The sequence below is a fragment of the Dendrobates tinctorius genome, unplaced genomic scaffold (genome assembly GCF_039654945.1).
Source record: "Dendrobates tinctorius isolate UK_male_01 unplaced genomic scaffold, ASM3965494v1 ptg000212l, whole genome shotgun sequence".
NCBI lineage: Eukaryota > Metazoa > Chordata > Amphibia > Anura > Dendrobatidae > Dendrobates > Dendrobates tinctorius.
The window spans coordinates 1332087-1353708 of NW_027361879.1; the positions used below are offsets into that span (position 1 = coordinate 1332087).

At 44.1% G+C, this 21622-nt stretch overlaps 1 protein-coding gene across 2 annotated transcripts in view; it reads right to left on the minus strand.

The window, feature by feature from the left end:
• RPTOR (regulatory associated protein of MTOR complex 1) overlaps nt 1-21622 on the minus strand; it is a 371474-nt gene that overhangs the window by 151147 nt on the left and 198705 nt on the right. For both annotated transcript variants that reach the window (XM_073554721.1, XM_073554722.1), the window contains exon 4: nt 19595-19753. In XM_073554721.1, the coding sequence (XP_073410822.1) occupies nt 19595-19753 (159 nt within the window). The remainder of the gene's footprint in view (nt 1-19594; nt 19754-21622) is intronic.

The following is a 21622-nucleotide window of genomic DNA, read 5'->3' on the forward strand; positions in this document are numbered from 1 at the left end:
CTGTCCTTTCAAATTTGTAATGTACTAATGTTGTTTTTTTTTTTGTTTAAATTCCAGTATGTCTTCTGGATCAGAATATTCTCCATCCCAGCAAGAACTAGCCCAAGCAGAGCGTGAGGTGAGGATCTTGCTGCCTTTGGGTAAGTATAGCTGCCTCTACAAATGTGTAATAATTTTTTTTCTTTACAGACCTCATCATCGGACCCGACAAGTGAGGCGGAACAGCGGGAGCAGCCTAGCCAAGTCCCGACGAGGAGGCGGATTGTAAGTATATAGTCTTTGAATGTCCTTTTTTTTTTAATTTATTTTTTCTCTTCCTTTTTTTCCCGCCTTGTTTTTCATCTTCTATCTTGCTTGTTTTTCTATCTTTTTCATCCTCCAAAATTTTCAAGATTATAATTTTTTTTTTCTAGGTTCCACAATGGGATGAAGACATTTACTTGGACAACGACGCCTTGATCCGCCTGGTCCAGGAGTGTGTCCCGTTGTGGGACAGCCGTGACCAGCAGTACAAGGACACTGTGGTGACCCAGCAGCTCTGGAATGAGGTGGCGCAGCGATGATGGATGGCTGGGACAGCGCCTCTCCAACTTCCAAAAAGGCATTTAAGTAAGTATTTCCATGCTCTGTGATGCTGCATTGACTCTTGTTCCTGATGATACTGTTGTGTTTCCTGCTAGATATATTCTAGCAGTAAACACAACAGTGTCCTCAGGATCAACAGTGACTGCATTGTGTATTGTACTGCTGTATTGATACTGCTTTGACTCTTACTCCTGATGATACTGGTGTGTTTCCGGCTAGAATATATTCTAGCAGTAAACACAACAGTGTCTTCAGGATCAAAAGTGACTGCATTGTGTATTGTACTGCTGTATTGATCCTGCTTTCACTCTTGCTCCTGATGATACCGGTGTGTTTCCTGCTAGATATATTCTAGCAGTAAAGACAACAATGTCCTCAGGATCAACAGTGACTGCATTGTGTATTTTACTTCTGTATTGTTCCTGCATTGACTCTTGCTCATACTACTGGTGTGTTTCCTGCTAGATATATTCTAGCAATAAACACAACAGTGTCCTCAGGATCAACAGTGACTGCATTGTCTATTGAATTCTTTTGGCATTGAATGTTTGCCAAGTTCACTCAGGTATGTGTGATGATACAGATGTTGCCATCAGTGCACTGTATAACGTTTTTTCTTTGTTTTTCCAACGGTGAACAAAGTCCGCACACATTGCTCGATGAAGGACCGCTTCAACACTGATGTTCGTGCTGAGGGACAGGTTCGCAGTGATTCAGCGGCAAGGACCAGAAGAAAGTACCGCTATCATCGCGAGTTGGCGTTCCTAAGACCGGTCCTTGCCACCAAAGCTTAAGTATTATATATATTTTTTTAATAATCTGTGCTTTTCTATTCCACAGCTGATGCTTCTTGTAAATGCATGATAGTAATGTTTTTCTTTTCTTTCCACAGCACCTGGAGCAGCACCCTGCAACCTGTCCCTGGAGCGGTCCTTCATCGGACAACCTCGGACCCGTCTCAGCCATTCGACAGCCAGGAAGCAGCTTGCAGGTCAGCAACACTGACAGCTGGTGACCAGGAAGCTGGTCAATCAGCTGTTCCCCTGTCACAGGTCTCTGCCACTGGTTATGTGGGCACTTCCCGCCAACGGCAGAGGGCCTCGGACAGGAATGTCATGCCTGAGTTCATGCACTTGAGCGAGGCCTTTCATGCCAGCCTCAAGTCGCTGTCAGACAGAGTGGAAAGCGGTTTTACCCACATGGAACACCGCTTCCACTCTGTCGACCAGCGCCTTGACCGTTTGGAGGCCGACCTCAACAGACCAGCGCACCATTTTCTCAGTAAAATTGAACGGGCATGGCGGAACACCTTAGTCCTGAGCAACAGCTGAGTGTGTTGCAGGCCTGCAACACTGCTTACTTGCAGGCTATGCAGCAGAATCGGTATGTGCAGCAGTCAGTGGTGTAATTTCCAACAATGCCACCATTAGCTCGCTACACTTCACTACCGACTTCTGCTGCATACCACTGCACGGCCACCTGCATTCCTAGCCAAGCCGGACACCACTACACCACACCAATGCCGAGTGCTGCTGGACACTCCACCCCCTCCACCACCATGGCAAGTGCTGCTCCTGTCTGGAGCACCACCACCGGAGCACCATCTTGGGCCACCGCCACCACTCCTCCTCATCATTCAAGGAGCACCGCCACCACTCCTCCTCATCATTCAAGGAGCACCGCCACCACTCCTCCTCATCGGAGCACCGCCACCACTCCTCCTCATCGGAGCACCGCCACCACTCCTCCTCATCGGAGCACCGCCACCACTCCTCCTCATCGGAGCACCGCCACCACTCCTCCTCATCGGAGCACCGACACCACTCCTCCTCATCGGAGCACCGACACCACTCCTCCTCATCGGAGCACCGACACCACTCCTCCTCATCGGAGCACCGACACCACTCCTCCTCATAGGAGCACCGACACCACTCCTCCTCATAGGAGCACCGACACCACTCCTCCTCATAGGAGCACCGACACCACTCCTCCTCATAGGAGCACCGACACCACTCCTCCTCATAGGAGCACCGACACCACTCCTCCTCATAGGAGCACCGACACCACTCCTCCTCATAGGAGCACCGACACCACTCCTCCTCATAGGAGCACCGACACCACTCCTCCTCATAGGAGCACCGACACCACTCCTCCTCATAGGAGCACCGACACCACTCCTCCTCATAGGAGCACCGACACCACTTCTCCTCCCAGGAGCACCGACACTACTTCTCCCAGGAGCACCGACACCACTTCTCCTCCCAGGAGCACCGACACCACTGAGCATCAGAGGGGTGACCCACATTCCCTCTTTTACCCATCAAGGCCAAGGTCCACCAGCTTAAGGCGGTCAAGCAATGTAAGGCGGTCACACGGTGGAAGTCGGTCCAGGCAGAAGACTCCTGCCCCAAAGAAGCAAAAAAAAACAAAAGACTGTTTGTCCCTCCCCCCTTTCCTCCTAATGCGTCTCACCCTGCCTCCAGTTCCATCCCTGAGCCCACCTCCCCCCAGTACTTTCATTGCCCCTTCCCCTAGAATCCCTTCCTCAACTTCCAGCTGTTCCTCGCCTCTCCACACTCCCAAAGTATCCCAATCTTCCCCCAAAGGTCATTCACAATATATATATATATATATATATATATATATATTTAAATAAATAAATGTGCAACTTTGCTTTCACCAATTACGGCTTAATTAATGTGTCTTTCGCCGCCTACACACACTGTGCCGTACACTTTGCGTTTTTGATACCACATAGCTCCATTACTGACACGTTTCTTGTGTCAGTCTTGGAGATATGTGTAGTCAAAAACACAAATCTATGACTTGTATTTTCACCACCAGTCTCTTCAGTCTGTTAATATTGCACAGACTGAATAGAGCAGGGTTCCCCAACTCCAGTCCTCAAAGCCCACCAACAGATCATGTTTTCAGGATTTCCTTTGTATTGCTCAGGTGATAATTGATACACCTGTGCAATACAAAGGAAATCATGAAAACATGATCTGTTGGTGGGCTTTGAGGACTGGAGTTGGGGAAACCTGGAATAGAGGATGGTGTTGAGTGCAAGGCATATCTATTGTTACCTTGCCAGGTATCATAAAAAGTTAATTGACTATGGTGTTTTTTTTTACCATCATCATTTAACTATTTGTGAGACAAGGCAAGGGGATTCTAGATATACCTTGTAATTAACCACATCCTCTATTCAGTGTGTGTTGAATAAACTGATGACATGATGGGGAAAATACACGTCATATGTACAATACCCTGGCCTTGTATCTTAACTATCACACCTGGGCAGGTAAATACAAATGAGTTTTAACCTGCAGTGTTGCTTCAGTCTGCATATATTTCAAGCAGACTGTAGCGATGCTGCAGTTTAACTCACACAGTACAGACCAAAAGTTTGGACACACCTCATTCAACGGGTTTTCTTTATTTTCATGACTATGAAAATTACAGATTCACTCTGAAGGCATCAAAACTATGAATTAACACGTGGAATTATAGAATTAACAAAAAAAGTGTGAAACAACTGAAAATATGTCTTATATTCTAGGTTCACACTCTCGGAATTCTGTTGATCAGCTTCAAGAGGTAGTCACCGGAAATGGTTTTCACTTCACATGTGTGCCCTGTCAAGTTTAATAAGTGGGATTTCTTGCCTTATAAATGGGGTTGGGACCATCAGTTGTATTGTGCAGAAGTCTGGTGGATACACAGCTGATAGTCCTACTGAATAGACTGTTAGAATTTGTATTATGGCAAGAAAAAAGCAGCTAAGTAAAGAAAAACGAGTGGCCTTCATTACTTTAAGAAATGAAAGTCAGTCAGTCCGAAAAATTGGGAAAACTTTGAAAGTGTCCCCAAGTGCAGTGGCAAAAACCATCAAGCGCTACAAAGAAACTGGCTCACATGAGGACAGGCCAGAAAAGGAAGACTAAAAGTCCCCTCTGCTGCAGAGGATAAGTTCATCCCAGTCACCAGCCTCAGAAATCGCAGGTTAACAGCAGCTCAGATTAGAGACCAGGTCAATGCCACACAGAGTTCTAGCAGCAGACACATCTCTACAACAACTGTTAAGAGGAGACTTTGTGCAGCAGGCCGTCATGGTAAAATAGCTGCTAGGAAACCACTGCTAAGGACAGGCAACAAGCAGAAGAGACTTGTTTGGGCTAAAGAACACAAGGAATGGACATTAGACCAGTGGAAATCTGTGCTTTGGTCTGATGAGTCCAAGTTGAGATCTTTGTTTCCAACCACCGTGTCTTTGTGCGACGCAGAAAATGTGAACGGATGGACTCTACATGCCTGGTTCCCACCGTAAAGCATGGAGGAGGTGTGATGGTGTGGGGGTGCTTTGCTGGTGACACTGTTGGGGATTTATTCAAAATTGAAGGCATACTGAACTAACATGGCTACCACAGCATCTTGCAGCGGCATGCTATTCCATCCGGTTTGTGTTTAGCTGGACCATCATTTATTTTTCAACAGGACAATGACCCCAAACAAACCTCCAGGCTGTGTAAGGGCTATTTGACCAAGAAGGAGAGTGATGGGGTGCTACGCCAGATGACCTGTCCTCCACAGTCACCAGACCTGAACCCAATCGAGATGGTTTGGGGTGAGCTGGATCTCAGGAGTGAAGGCTAAAGGGTCAACAAGTGCTAAGCATCTCTGGGAACTCCTTCAAGACTGTTGGAAGACCATTTCTGGTGACTACCTCTTGAAGCTCATCAAGAGAATGCCAAGAGTGTGCAAAGCAGTAATCAAAGCAAAAGGTGGCTACTTTGAAGAACCTAAAACATAAGACATGTTTTCAGTTGTTTCAAACTTTTTTGTTAATTATATAATTCCACATGTGTTAATTCATAATTTTGATGCCTTCAGAGCGAATCTACAATTTTCACAGTCATGAAAATAAAGAAAACTCTTTAAGGAGAAGGTGTGTCCAAACTTTTGGTCTGCACTGTATGTGTATTCTCCTGCCCATGTGTGATAACTTTCAGAAGTCAGGATGCTTTAGTTTGGGCATCCTCACTTCAGCATGACACCAGGCCTGGGTATTGTAGAAGTTTTATAAACTTTATTATGTCTCCAGTCTGCGTTCAAACTCAAGCCAGTCATGATACTACAAACAATATTTATAGTCACATGGTCAGGTGTCATAAAGAATGACGGATGCTAGTGCATCCCCAAATCACTATTTGTAACATCAGGCCATGTGACATAAATATTAGTTGTATTATCTCCACCCTCGCTGCTAATTGATCACACTGTAGAGAGGATAAAGGTCATACAACTTGTGTGTGTGTGTATGTATAGTCACCTGGTCAGAAGTACTAGTAAATTCATGATGCACAAAACACAGCATCATGAATTCATTGGTACACCTGGCCAGTTGATTATTGTATTGGAGTGTAAAAAGACAGAGTGCACTAGGTACAGGTATCAAAAAAGGTTTTTTATTAACATACACACAAGAAAACATTTTACCATTTGATCTTGCCATTCCACCCGTCCTACATCTCAGTTGAAGTAGGCCGCAAATTGGTCCCTCATTTGGCCAACTTCAACGGATGATCTGAGAGGGTGCTGAGTAAATTCAGGCAATGGGTTAGGAGATGCATCAGAGTTCAAAGTTCGGGTGCTCTCTAGCCATCACAAAATTATATAGAACCACACAGGCCTTCACCACCTCATCCACTGTTTCCACTTTCAGATTAATGGCTGTGCCGAGAATGCGCCACCTGGAGACAAGTATACCAAAGACACTCTACAGTTCTTCTGGCCCTGGTCAACTTGTAATTAAAAAATTTTTGGTGTAGTCCAAGTCCTGGCTGGTGTAGGGTTTGAGCAGGTTTTGGCACATCTGGAATGCCTCATCCTCACCCTTTACAAATGGCTGTGGCGGACCTTCGGTGTTGGGAAGAGGCCGTGGCATGGGGAAATTGAACTGGTTGCTATACAACCTCCGGCCCATGTCCGAGTTCTTAAAAGCCTGGGAGTTATTCCCACGGCCAAATGCCCCAATGTCCACTGCAACAAACATACAGTCTACATCCGAAATGGCCATGAGTACTGTAGAAAAGTATTTTTTGTAGTTAAAGTACTCAGATCCAGTTCTTTTTGGTTTGATAATCCGGATGTGTTTCCCATCAACCGCTACCAAACAGTTGGGGAAATTAAAGACTGTCCAGAATTTTTCTGCTATTTCCATCCACATTTCGGCGGTGGGCAGGGGTATAAATTCTGGACAGAGAAGGTTCCACAAAGCCGGCAGGTGTCCGCAACAATCCCAGACAAGGTGGATATTCCAATCCGGTACTGGAAGTGGAGTGAAGAGAGGCTCTTTCCAGTAGCCAGGAATCTGGGAAACCAAGAAAAGACAAAAATTAATATTTATGTATATGGATTTTTAAAACACAAAAAAAATAAAATTAAAAAAAAAATACATGGCATAAACATAAATCTGCAGCCTTTTGTTTACTACATGGCATAAAAATAATACTGCAGCCTTTTGTTTACTACATGGCAGAACAATAATTCTGCCAGATTTGGAATAGTACATGTCACAACAAAGAAAATTATGCAGGCATTGGTTTTGCAATACTACATACCGTAAGGTGACTAGGAGCCGTTCCTCAGGAGGAATCGCACGACGGAGCTGTGTGTCCTGTCTCTGGATGGCTTCTTGGACACGACCAAGCAAATCCCTGAGGCTTTGTTGGGACATCTGGGTATAATCAGTAAATTTCTCCGGGTTTGCCTGGAGCTCGCTGTAGAGGGTGTGGTACGCTCCACGGCTCTCCCGGAGTTCAAAAATCGGATGTATCCACAAACGCCGCAGCTGCCGTCTTTGCTGTCTCTCTCTCCCTTTGTTGATGGCAAGCAACTGCATAAGCCTGAGCCATCCTGATGTCCAGATCCAATTTGAAGTGAAAACTCTTTCAGCGCAGATCCATGTTTCACAAAGGAAAATGCAAGCAAATGTGAAGAATTCAGCTGTAAACAGGGTCTATAAAAAGAATTCCCATAACACACGCCCACTGATGTGCCATTGGTGGAGTCTGTTGCAAGAATTTTTCAAGGATTTTCCTCCTGTGAAATGTGACACCTAGACTACCCATACGCATAAAAAACGCAAATGCATGGAAAAAAGCATGCAAACGCTGCGTTTTTTTGTCGTAATGTGCACGATGATGCGACAAAAAAATCGCAGCGTTTACAAGCTTTTTTTCATGCGTTTCACGTGCGCTCGAAACGCTGCGCAAAACTGCGCAGGTGTGCAACTAGCCTAAGCAGCCGTGAGAGAGGTCACCGGAGTTCATCAGCTGATCAGCTCTGGTGACCTCCCTTACGGCACCACAGCTGTGTGGAAAAAAGTTCTCATGCAGCGGTGCCATAATTGAAAGCACCAGAGCTGATCAGCTGATGAACTCTGGTGAACCCTTAAGGCGGCTCAGTGATACACTGCGGGAGCGATTACCCCCTGTCAATGTATCGCCGGCGGCTGGGTAGAGCTCTCACATCTCTCGATGTGACTGTTCTACACGTGAGATTGCCGTGGGATACTCGGATTACCAAGACTACGGCGGACAGGCGAGTATATGTTGGTTTATCATTTTACATTATTTCTAGGAGACGAGGGCATTGGGGAATTTGTGTTAGGTGAGTATGTTTTTATATTTTTATTTGAATATGTATGTAATTTAACTTTTTTTTTTAAAACTGTGAGAACAGGCGCTGGCAGATGAGACGTCTCCCATCAGCAATACCTGCTGTCACAGTTATCAGTGACAGCAGACGCAGCCCGATGGGAACAGTAGTCTTGCGGGTCACAGTCACAGCTGGGGGGGGGGTCACGCTGACACTTCCCAGCATGATCCCGCAGCGCTCTGACCGACAGTCTGTGGTATAGTTACCGCGGGTGACTGTCACAGCTGCAGGATCACGCTGACATCTGACATAATGACCCCGCAGCGCTCTGTCCGTCTGCAGTAGCTTTACCACAGGTCGCAGTCACAGCTGCAGGGCCACGCTGACATCATGACCCCGCATAACTCTGACCGACAGTACCGGCGGTAGTGTTACCATGGGCGACAGTCACAGCTGCGGGGTCACACTGACATCTGACAGCATGATCCCACTGTGCTCTGGCTGACGGTCTTACCGGCGGTAGCGTTACTGCTGATAAGAACCATCGCGTCGGTGTTTCCCACGCTATCACACAGATGACAATGCGCGAAACACCATAGGAAGCCGGTAAAACGCAAAACAAAAACTCAGCAAGTCCGCATTTTTATACCTGCGTTTTTGCTGCGGATTTGGCTGACTCAATTGAAGTCAATGGGTTGTGGTACAGTAAAGTGGTGTTTTACTGGATGGGAGATACATTTCTCCCAGCAGGTTAATGTTTGGCCGGGTTTCTCCCTAAAGACAGGACCTGCGATGATGTCATGGTCACGTGATCAGCCCATGTGATGTCTACCTCACTTGTGGGAGGGGTTATGGGCTATGTAATGGAGGTTGGTGTTTGGCACATGGTGAGTGTGTCTGGAAGTTACAGGAACTTGGCTGGACTTAGCCTGAACTTGCATACAGGATCCCCGTGCTGCAGGACTATAGCAGCAAGACTCTTAGCAACCCTGGGAATGGCACCTGGCGGGTGCCACGGACCTGGCAGCCGCTTAGTTAAGCCCGACCCGTGCAAGGGGTGAGTCTGGGACCAGTGGTTCTCCAAGCTGGAGTATATTTATGTTTTTCCTTACTTTCTGTTAATCTGCTGTTTGCAACTTGACATTAAACCACTGAAATTGGACTTTAAGCCTGTGTGTTGCCTTGTTACTGCAGCCCTGCCATTACCTACTAGAGCGAATCCCTACAGGGTGCAGGAACCCTGTAGAAACGCAAAAAGAATTGACATGCTGCAGAAAAACAAGCATTGCAAATACTGACGGAAATTTACTGATCATGTGCACAACACTTCAGGTTTGTCATAGAATTAGCTTGAATTTGGATTCCATTGTGTTTTTGGTGCATTTCCATGTGGTAAAAAACGCATGGTGTGCACATAGCCTTCATGTGGTCATAGACCTTCAGTAGCTGAATGATTTGCCAGCAGCTATTCCTTCCATTCTCACAAGAAAAGTAAGGTACATGTGTCCTTAATGAGAAGGGAACAAAGCAGCAGATGTACACTTATAGAATCAGATGATTTTCTGCCTCAAAAATAACAAATTGGGCATGTTAATATTCAACAAGACCAATCATTTTTTTTTCCCCTCATCAATTCCCAAAAGAACATCAGTCAATCATCCAATACAAATCAGATGGTTGTCTGTTTTTTTTTCCAAATCAGTGGGCTTGGCCAACATTTGTCTAATGTATATGGCCAGAGTCCGCAAAAAGACCAATGGATCAAAAGAGAGAAAGCCCATAATGAATGTCTAGGCCAATTACGAAATAATGTCAACCATGTATTGTCGAGTTCATGACATTTTTTTGATGGGAAGACTCCAACAAGCCAGAGGGGTTAACATACAGCACGTTGTGTAATAAACAAGAACATAATCTGATTACCTCTCCTGATGCCTCTTCCAGGCAGGGTGAGGATTAGTGTGCAATAACCGATCTCTTAAGAGACCCCGTAGCAGCATTTGCTGTGACTTTCAAAGAGTTGAAAACGTTGTATGGCACAGCCTTCATGTCACCCGGGAAATCACAGAGGAGGAAAGAGAGGGGCTGTGATCAGGAAAAAGGCTTGAGGAGCGGGAGAGTGCTGGATAAAATGGGATTTACAGACACAAGAAATGCAAACACTGGAACACACTTGCAGACAAATTGCTTCTTGTATTATATTAAGGAAGTGAAGGAAGGAGGAGAAGAGCTGGCGACTGGAAAGCTCCCCGAAGTGAAAAACAATTTACATTAAATAAAATAAAATTATCCAAGGAGTTGCGCTAGAAGCGTCTCACCAATAGTTACTGGAGATCTGGAAATACCCGGAGCGGGAGGGGTGAATGCACCGCCTTGAAGTGTCAGAAGCGAAAATTTAGATGAATTATAATGGGCATCGGGTGTAGTTGTGGATAGGATAAGTCTGGGTAAGGGATAAGTGTTAGTAGCACGCTAACGGCTAAGCGTAGCAACAGAGAATTCAGGGAGGCACGGAGCCAGAACAGGTACTCTGCTTTAGATATGGATGTTCGCAGTCAGGGTTTAAAGAGGATCAAAAATGGGCAGTTTTTGCTTTTTTTTTTTTTATTTATTCCTGCCGCTCTCCTGTGTATTCCTGTTTTTATCTGCTATACTATTCCAGTGATTTGTGCCTTTTTAGTTAACAGGCACCAAACAAATCACTGGGTAAAAGTAAAGCCACTGATTGAGCAGGGCTTAGGATGGATTGTTTGAAAGCCTGAGATGCAATGTGTCCCCCAGAGTGTTGACTCGCTGCGCAGCTGACAATTGCTTGGGAATTGTAAATCCACTTAAGGAGTAGGGTACAGAAGGCTCTTTCTTAATGCCACCCATGAGACTAGATTAGCTTGTATGCCACTTATTTTTTAATGCCACTGTGCAAGTTTGCTTTTGTCAAATTGCAGTGCCCTTATGGCTTGTCCCTCATTTAGGATAGGTTTCCTCACCCTCTTGGAACTTAGCTCCCTCAGCTCTCATGGATGTTACACAATAGGTCACATTCTGATGACAGTTTTCTTTTAAATCTGTTTTGTGTTATGTGTATTTTTTAAAAAATGGGACGTTTTCTTTATATCAGGACTCTTATTAAAAATAAAATCAACAAAATTGCAATCTTTTTTAGATTCATACTTTGTCTTTTCAGGAAGTTATCAGCAGACCCATTATCATTAACAAGAGTTGGAAAAAAAAAAGCCCCAATGGTCAATGTGAAAATTGCAGTGTGAAATTTTCCCATTAAGGTGGCAGAAGACGAGGCAGAAGCCAAATGCAAAGACAGACGTTTTTGAAAGTTTTGGCAAGGAAAGGTCACTTGTCACTGACATTAGGGGCCTTCTATTTGTGACATTTTGTGCCTACTCCTATAGGATACTACATGAGGTGACAATCATTCACAGATTCAGCGATCATTTCTGGAACTTGAACACCGGTGGTTATACATCTTTATGCAGAATGGAAGAATCACTTTAAGACTGGGCAAATCGCTTTAGATTCCCTATATAGAGTCTTTGGCATCATGACAAACTACCATCTACTGTTACATCCATTAAGAGAAGAAAGGCATGAATCATACCTGAGAACTGCAGCGTCGAGTGCAGAAACATGTGCTTTGAGAATAGAAACCTACAGAGAAGCCCTTAGAAGAAAATGGACTGACGGAACAAGGAAGTTCATCTTTAGGCTGGCTCATTGTTCTTCATATTGGTCACTAGTCCTTAAAGTGTTACAGTCAGGTCCAGTGTGTGCACATAAAGAATCACACCTTCTGGCCACTATGACTTGCATGCTGCATTTTTCATCCTAATTTTCAGTTGTGTCGTAGATAGTGGAAGGAAACAAGCCTCTATGTTGTCTCTTAAACACAGCACACACAGACATCAGTGTTTCATGCTACCCTTTCTCTATGTAGCACATGTTCAGAAGAAGCAGAAGCATTAAGGACATTATAAAACTATGAATCAAGCCCCAGGGTGTGATAAAACCCTTACTGAAAAGCAGCAGTAACATCCCAGTGTGTCTCTGCGTCTCTCACACCTTTCAGTAAACCTCAATAGGCAGCTGTCATTTGAGACTTCAGTGGTACTCAATTTTCTTTTGACCAAGACTGATTTTTGCAGATTGTGCAGAGTGAATGAGGTCAGAAGGCAGAGGTAAAGTGGATCCTTCCCTGTGCGAATAGAAGCCTATTTATCCAATAAGATACTCTACAAAGTGTATTATATTCACTTATAGTACCAATTCAACCAGTTTTTTAAAATGGCAGTGACCATTTAACAGATCGTGAGAAAATATGGAAAGTCAGTAGTGTGAAATGTGACGATCGGGCGAGTAGCGAGATGTGAGGTCTTCTTTACTATTGCATTATACATGAACCTTATAAGGTGATTATACACATGACTATTATTCCCTGTTCTTTATGTCTTCAGTTAAGATTTGATGGTTTGAGTGACCAGTAACCATAACTTACATATCCATCACCTTAACAGCTCATTGACCACCTACGTCAGCTGGATTCTTATATTGCTTTATCATTTAGCAGAGGGAATTCTGGTTGGTCATGTATTTAATGCCACATGGGCATTACAAGGTTAAAACATTCACTTAATGCCACATGGGCATTACAAGGTTAAAACATTCACAGACCTGATTAAAATACTGATTAAAAGGAGAGATGACGGCAGGTGTTCCTAGCAATCATTAATGAAAAGCGCTGCTGCGGTTCACTGCCCGGCTACTGCTCACAGGTAGGTTTGCCAAAAACTCTCTTGCAGTACTCTGGGCTGGAAATCCTCCATTATTAATGACTTAACAGATGCTGCAGATGAACCAGCCGTGATCGGCAATCTCTCTTTCTTCTGCTTCTCGTACAACAGACGGGAGAGACGCCATCTTGTTACTGAGTACGGCTGAAGCATATGCATTCGTAGGCTGAACTCTTAACCGTTCATCGCCTGTACATCTGCAACATCTAATCTTCTAGTAAAAACAAGCCCTTTTGTGTATCCCATAGTTGGACGTTCCTCATTCTTCCCCCCCACCTTGCTATTACTTTACAGTAGGTAAGAATCCTAAAGGCCATCATACACTTTAGACAGCTGTTGGGTCAACAATTCACAGGCCGTCTGTTCGGCCGGCAGCCATCTCTTCCATACACAGAAGTCCTTGTTCGGTCAAGTACTCTGGTGTTCTCTTTGACATGTCTCCGGTAGACAATACGATCGGAAGTCAAAAATCGGACATGTCGGATCCAAACCCCTCTCCCCAATTTTTCATGTCTCCCATACACAGTAGGCTGTTTGCTGAACCTGTCCATATTGGCGAATTTGGCTGATATTAGTCTAATGTGCCGTGGGGGGGGGGGGATCTAAGTACTGAGGACTTCAACTGTCCTAAATTGCTAAGATGAGGTCAATAATTGAAGCTGCAGAACCAAAGCCCCTCATACACCACAGACATATGTCATCCGACAGCTCTCTCGAGTCCCCCATACAAAGGAAACCTCGGCATGTCCAAGCACTACAATATTCATTATGAGATAGCACCTGATAGACTCCTCTGGTAGCGGCTTTTCTGCTAGAGAACAAAGGGGTTGGCCTGTGAAAATCCAAAGTGTTGAATCCTTCTCTACCCCAACATCATGTGTCGGGGAAGTTGGAAGGCACCCATACACAGCCTGTCAGCTGATCCCACCAATATCAGAGGAATCAGCTGACACTAGTCTAAAGTGTATGGGGGTCTCAAAGAGCAAAGCTATTGACCAGCCACTTGAGGCATAGCTTCTACCTCAGGTGGCAAATTGACAGGTAACCGCAAGTGTCAGCAGTCTGGGTGGACAGCAAAGAAAGGACACAACAGGGGAGAGAAAGATGGGTGGCAGTACCAGAGAGACAATAAAGCGCACCTTTTTCAGGATGGCATGTAGGTGGTGGTTTATATATGGCTGAAGAGAAAAAATAGGAAGCAGGAAAAAAGGAGAGCTACTTTGATAAGCTGGAGGGTCAATGAAGAGGTTAACTATCATGAAAGGAAAGCTCAATCCTGACCTAATCCCTGATATTTCGGGAGGGATGTGGCTGACATGTTGCACACATCGCCCCAATTCCTAATCCACATATTGAGTCAGTAGAATTGGTGCTGGGCAACTGGTGGCTTCTTCTATGTTCCTGCCCCTTTAATTAATCTGCAAAGGTACAGATACACATCACTGATCGTTTTAGGAAACTAACAGCATGTTTTTACAGCTTGGTGTTGAAGCTTGCCAAATAAAATAGTGGAGGCATCTGAGGTTTGACGTTTCTGGGGACGTATTTTTTTTCTGAATTGTGGCATTTGTCTGGAGCTGCTGGTGACATATGTTGTGCTGTACTGTGGTGTTTTGTGGCTGGTAGGGGGGGTTCCATGTGCGATGCATAATGGTACTTCATTGGCAGTGCTGAGGATCATATGGGTACTGCTGCACCATGGTTTTTGTTTGGTGCTGCTGAGGTTAGTATGGATGCTGCACAGTAGCATTTATTTGTTGCTGCTGGATGTAGTATAGGTGCTGCACAGTGGTATTTGGTTGGTGCTGCTGATGGTAGTATGGGCGTTGCACAGTGGTATTTGCTTGGTGTTGCTGAGGGTAGCATGGTACAGCTAAGGATAGTATGGGTCCTGGACAGTGGTATTTGTCTGGTGCTGCTGAGGGTAGCATGGTACTGCTAAGGATAGTATGGGTGCTGGACAGTGGTATTTGTCTGGTGCTGCTGAGGGTAGCATGGTACTGCTAAGGATAGTATGGGTGCTGGACAGTGGTATTTGTCTGGTGCTGTGCTCTAGCACCTGTTCATTAGTGAGACCTGAATACAAGATTGAGGAGGTATGGTAAATTGTACTAAAGGAAATTTCCAAACAAATTAACTTGAACCAATGCCAAAAAGATACTACAATTTACCTTCATGGGAATTTCCAAAGTAGTGTATACCACCTGACTTCATAGGAAGTAGGTCATGCCTACCCAAAAATGGTCTTAACCCCTTAATGACAGCCAATATGTCTTTTTCCTGACCTGAGATATAAGAGAATATCATCCCCAAACAGAAGACAAACCTGCAGCTGTCGGCTGCACACTATAGCTGACAATTTGCTGTATCACAAACGATCAGTGTTGGCACCGTCAATATCTGTTCAACCCCTCTTAAGGCCCTTTTACATTTAGCGATGCACCAGCGATCCAACCAGCGATCCAACCCGGTCAGGATCGCTGGTGCATCGCTAAATGATCGCTAGTGAGCTTTCATACAGAAAGACCTCACAGCGATGCAGCAGCGACGCAGCGCACGATACTTACCATTCACACACAGCGATCCTGCGTCCTCCCGCCCGCCTCCACGCGTCGCTGGACGTCACAGCAGGAAGCCCAGCAGGAAGCGCCCGACGAGAAATGGAGCCGGACATTCTCGCGCGATCAGCGATGGACAGCGGGGGAGCCGGTCGCTGGTAAGTATCACACATAGCGATATCGCTAGCAATATCGCTATAACGTCACAAAACCAGTGACGTTTTAGCGATATTGCTAGCGATATTGCTTAGTGTAAAACCCCCTTAAGTTGCTGCTGTCAAAAGTGACTACATCAAATGAATGGTTAATAGAATGTGGGGGCTTCCGTCTTTAATCTAATTGACACACTGAGATCGTGATTGTGTGGTCCTGATGTTTGCCATGGCAATTCACGACCAAATAGAAGCCTGAGGGACCCGTCACACACAGCGATCTCGCTAGCAAGATCGCTGATTTTGTGACACGCCAGCGCGATCGCTGTGTGTGCCGGGGATCAGCGCCCGGCCCCCATGCCGGTTATCGCTGATCGTGCTCGAGCGGCCTGGGCCGTTTTTCGATCGCTGGTCTCCCGCTGCCCAGCACGCATCGCTGCGTGTGGCAGCGAGAGACCAGTGATCAGCGACGCTGGACGCTGGTTTCTAATGTAAACGTCGGGTATCCAGGAGCCGCGGCTCCTGGATACCCACTGTTTACCTTGGAAACCGGAGTACACGCTGGTTTCCAAGGTAAACAGCGGGTATCCAGGAGTCGCGCAGCTCCTAGATACCAGATGTTTACCTTGGAAACCAGTGTGTACACCGGATTCCAAGGTAAACAGCGGGTACCCAGCAGCCGTGCCACCTGGATACCCGACGTTTACATTAGAGACCAGCGCCCAGCGTCGAAGGTCCTGATCGCTGGGGCTGTCTATGTGACAGTTCACCAGCGATCCCATCCATGTCGGATCGTTGGTGGGATCGCTGGGACATCGTTATGTGTGACGGGGGCTTTAGAATCTCCCAGCTATAGAGGTCAGTTCAGAAGTTAGCGACATTTAGGTGGTAAACACTTTCATTCCGGCTATACCATTTTGCATTAATTTCTGAAAATCACCTGAAGGGTCAATAAACTGACAACAGTTTTCAGTATGTCAGAAAGTATTGTTTTTAAAATGGTATCACGTTTGGGGTTTTCCAATATATAGGACCCCCAAAGTCACTTCAAATCTGGATAGGTCCCCTAAAAAAATAAATTTTGTAAATTTTCTTGAAAAAAATGAAAAATTACTGCTACAATTTTAATCCCCCTAAAAGGCTAACAAAACAAATTAGCGTTTTAAAAATGGTGCTGATGTAAGGCAGACATGTGGGAAATGTTATTTATGAATGCTTTTCTATGGTATGACTATCTGGATTAAAGGGATAATCAAAGTTTGAAAATTGCATTTTTTTTTTAACATTTTTGTCAATTTGATATTTTTTATAAATAAACACAAAACATAACCTAAATTTACCATTATCATAAATTATAATGTGTCACGAAAAAACAATCTCAAAATCAATGTGATTTGTTGAAGCGTTCCAGAGTTATCACCACATAAGCGTGCCCTGAAAACGCATTTATTCAGACTCGCCTACCGCCTCAAGACATTAACCTAATCTATCCCTGTGTGGCACAGCCAAAAGTTTTACCATAACCAGGTTCCTCGCATCATGTTCCCACATGGTTTATGCATCTATTAGCCCTCTGTGTCTGTACTACACACTTAACATTATGGCTGGTCCATACAATCAGGGCAACTGTTATCACCCACCTCTCGTGTCTACCTCTTTCCTCATAGACTGTAAGCTTGTGAGCAGGGCCCTCATTCCTCTTGGTGTCTGTTATGATCTCTGTGATTATTGTTATGCTGTAATGTCTATTGTCTGTACAAATCTCCTCTGATATGTAAAGTTCTGCGGAATATGTCGGCGCTATAGAAATAACATTTATTATTATTATATTATTATTATTATTATTAAAGTGACAATGGTCAGAATTTAAAAAATTGGTCCTGTCATTAACATGAAGATCTGCTCCTCCTTGTCTCCAAAGTAGAGAAACATTACTGTTCAATTATTGAGCAGGGTATATTTTTAGGTTTACTCCAAGCTTTAAAGCTGTGGTCAACAACCTTTAACTCTATGCATGTCCAATGAGGGCTATAAGAGGCCATTATGTAATGTCTAGTGCATGAGATGCATATTTTTTATTCTGAGGGGCCACACTGGCCCATTGTACCTCCTAAAAACGCCACAATAAAACTTTGCCATATTGACATTATATCCCATACATTTTTTATACTTTTAATGGTTTTCCATTATTTTATTTTTTTTTTTAACTTCGAGAAAAGAAGGGTCCCCAGCTCTTAAGCCCAGTAATGACGCTACCTATATTGTGGTCTACAAGACCTAAGGAATGACTGAAGGTTTCACAGCTTTCAAGAAAACCAATGGAGGGGGATTAGATTCATGCACAGGCACCTCTCCACTTCATCTCTTGCTCTCTGAACTTGAAGGCCAGATTTGTCTGCACTTAGGTTGTGAGCATTGAGTTCCCCCAATATCTGCTGTGTACTTAGTCAGCAAGAGAAAGAATACATTGTCCTGCATTATTAAACTACGGCTCACTTTCTTTATGCGCTTACAAAACCTACATCAGATGAAGCTCCTTTGTTCTGCTCCTCAAGTGTCAGGAGCGCAGCAGATGCTAAAGAGAACTATTCAGTTTTATGAATGCTGATACAACTGCAAGGACAGTCTGTACCACAGTGGTAGGGAAAAGAAAAAGCTTGTGTTTCAACACATTCACCGCAGCAGGAATAAATAGGATTACGGTTATCTAGGTCCATTCTGCTTTGAGGTCAGCCTCTAAAATCAGCATTTGGGTGTCGAAATTGCCATAGTATCCAATTGGGCTCTTGTATTCATGTTTTAAAGATACTTACAAGTTAACCTTGACAACACTCATAATGGAAGTGGGTACCGAAAACTGATAGCTTTACAAATGCTGCTAACTATGGTAAATTATGGGGGGTTCTGCAGAATCATCCATGGTGCACAATCGATGGTCGGATCCATGCAGCCTTGTTTGGGGAGGTGAGGGAGGGGTATTGGGGTTAAATCCATGCGGCCCGGCGGGGAGGATCCATGCAGCCCTACTGGGTGTGTTTGTGTGTGTGTGTGTGATTGGACCCAAGAGGTCCCTGGGCGGTCAGATACTTGTGGTCCTGCTGGGGGGATCAGATCCATGTGGCTCTGCTGAGAGGGGAAGGTGTCACTTCTCTGCAGATCAAATCAGATCAAATGTTTACAGCTATTTTAACATGTTGGCATGCTGTTACACATTTACAAAATAATCATTTACTTACCATTGCTTAGTTTTCCAGACTCACTGATAAAGAACGTATGATGGAGGCTGATACATTTTTATTATTCTTAAGCAGAACTACTTTTTTATCATAAAAATCCAGTTTGCGCATCATTCGTATACTTTATAGAGTAGGAAATAAAACTCGAGATTAATTTTCACACGGACATCTTGTTCCAGACACTTCAGCCATGCACGGTGTCAGGACAGAGTGTTTTGACGCCCAAGGCAAAGATGTCACACTGGGTCCCGGCTCCTTGCATGATGACATCATGTGGTGCTTACATAGTTATGGTGTGAAAGCCTCCTATCTTATAGTCTGTTTGTTCTTATCGACAGATGATATGAAAAACGCAAGATATACATTCTGCAAAGGTAAAATGAAAAAAATTCCATGTAGGTCTTTTCATCTACTGACTGTTTTGAAGGCTATGGTCGAAGAGGTATTCTGGTCTGTAAACCAACTTACTCTACAAACCCTTAGTTCTTTATAATCTACCTTGCGGTCATCAATATTTAGAACATCTTCAAGGGATGGAACAAAAAATCAATGTGAGGCATTCTTGGTAGACGGGTAGAATATTTTTGAGAATTACTCACCTTATTGAAAACCCATATCTCTCCATTGACTGTTGGGCGAGGAACTCCGTGTCCATTGTAGTGGAACAGGACCCGCTCTTCCTTGGCATTTCTTCGCAGGGAAGTGCAAAGCTTCTTAACTTCATCTACGGTGGGATCTAGACTCTGCTTGTAACGAGCCTGAGTTTAAAAAAAAAAGATAAGAGACAAAACTTAAGAAAAATTTAGGATAAAATTACCTAAACTCCCAGACTCCCTTCAGCACCACAGAAAAAAAATCTAGATTACACTTTTTATCCTCTGTCTATTGTTCTCTATCCAACAAGGTCCAAAGAATTCTAACCAAATATTCCAGATGTTTTCTGAGAATAATATTTTTGACCGATGTAATAAGAGAGATGAATTTTTGAGTGTACAGAGCTGTACTACTTGTGGTGCATCTCAATACTTTTAAACAGCTGATCGGCAAGGGTACAGAGTCAAAACTCCATCAATCTGATATTGACTACCTGAGATCGTTAAAAACCTCTTTAAAAGCATTTAACTATATTCAAAAGGTTTCATGTAACACAACCATTAAAAAGGGTTACAGGTCTGAAGTCAGCAAAAGTGTTCTAGTGTTCTATTGCGTAATGGACCATTTAAGAAAAACCTTCAAATCATAAGTAGTTTCAAATAACCTAGCATAGTACCCAATAATACATTGCCTGATTTCATTTATCGCCTACTATGGGAGGACACTGCTTTTCACAATTGTTGAAAATATAAATTATAGGCTGAGAATGTGGAAATGGAAGAAAACAAAAAAAATTAGGAAACTAAGCAATAAGGCAGGAATATCAACAGGCAAGATCCATGTTCCTGGAGCAAATAAAAGTTTAGATGCCCTCTCATAGTTAGAAGGTTCCCCAGAAAATAAGCTCATCATAAGGTGTCTCGCTGCTGCTCATGATCACATGCTTCTACAAGGAATTCTGGAAGCAGCTGCTTACTTTCACGGCAGTTCCCCCACAGGAGAAATAAGGTATTACACCAGGGCTGTGGAGTCGGAGTCGTGGAGTCGGTGCTCATTTTGGTGGAGTCGGAGTCGGAGTTGGAGTCGGTATAAAATGGACCGACTCCGACTCCTAAAATATATAATAAATTGGGTACAGTAATTCAATGCAGGATGTGCTGAATATTTTTTCATAGGAGTTTGGGAAAGTTATGAAATGTCCTATAAATGGCTGTTCTATTCCTGATCTAAGGCTACATTCACACACAGCGTTTTTCCTGTGTTTTTTGAGGATACGTTTTTCAGCTGCAAAAGCTGATCATCTTTTTAAAAAACTGCATCACCTGAAAGGTTTTTGAGCTCATAGATAATGTTTTCAATAGCAAAAGCAGATTAGAAATCTGCTCTATCTATCCATTTATCCATATCTGTCTATCCATATCGTATCTGTACCAAAAAGAATGAAAACCGGGTAGTACACCAATATATATTCTGTTCTATCTAAATATCTTGATTATTGGATCATAAAAATGATTAAATGTCTGAGGTTCACATTGTACTACAATAAATTTTTCACTTAAATATAAGCAATATGTGTGGGAGTCGGAGTCGTGGAGTCGGAGTCGGTGTAAGGGAAATTGAGGAGTCGGAGTCACAGGTTTGGCTTACCGACTCCACAGCCCTGTATTACACAATGCTTTCTGTAATAAATGGAGTTGGTGAAGCGAGGCCACTTATGCCAGACTATTGCAGGGCCTGTCAGCTCTGAGAGCTGGGAAACAGATCATTCCCTTCTGTTAATTCAGGTCACTGTAACAGGGACTTTGTCATGGGGTTTCCGCGACAGTGTAGAGCCAGAATACCACAGCATCTGATCGTTCCTACTCCAGCGCTGAGAAGAAGCACTTCATTTTAAATGTGTTTATTCCTTCTGCCAGAACAAAGGTTAATCGGCCATGTTGGAAATCCCTGTGCTCACAGCTGAGCTCGGTAAGGCCGGTTTCACATTAGCGCATTTTCAGCGCGCGCACGGCCGGAGGTAGCTCCGCCCCCGA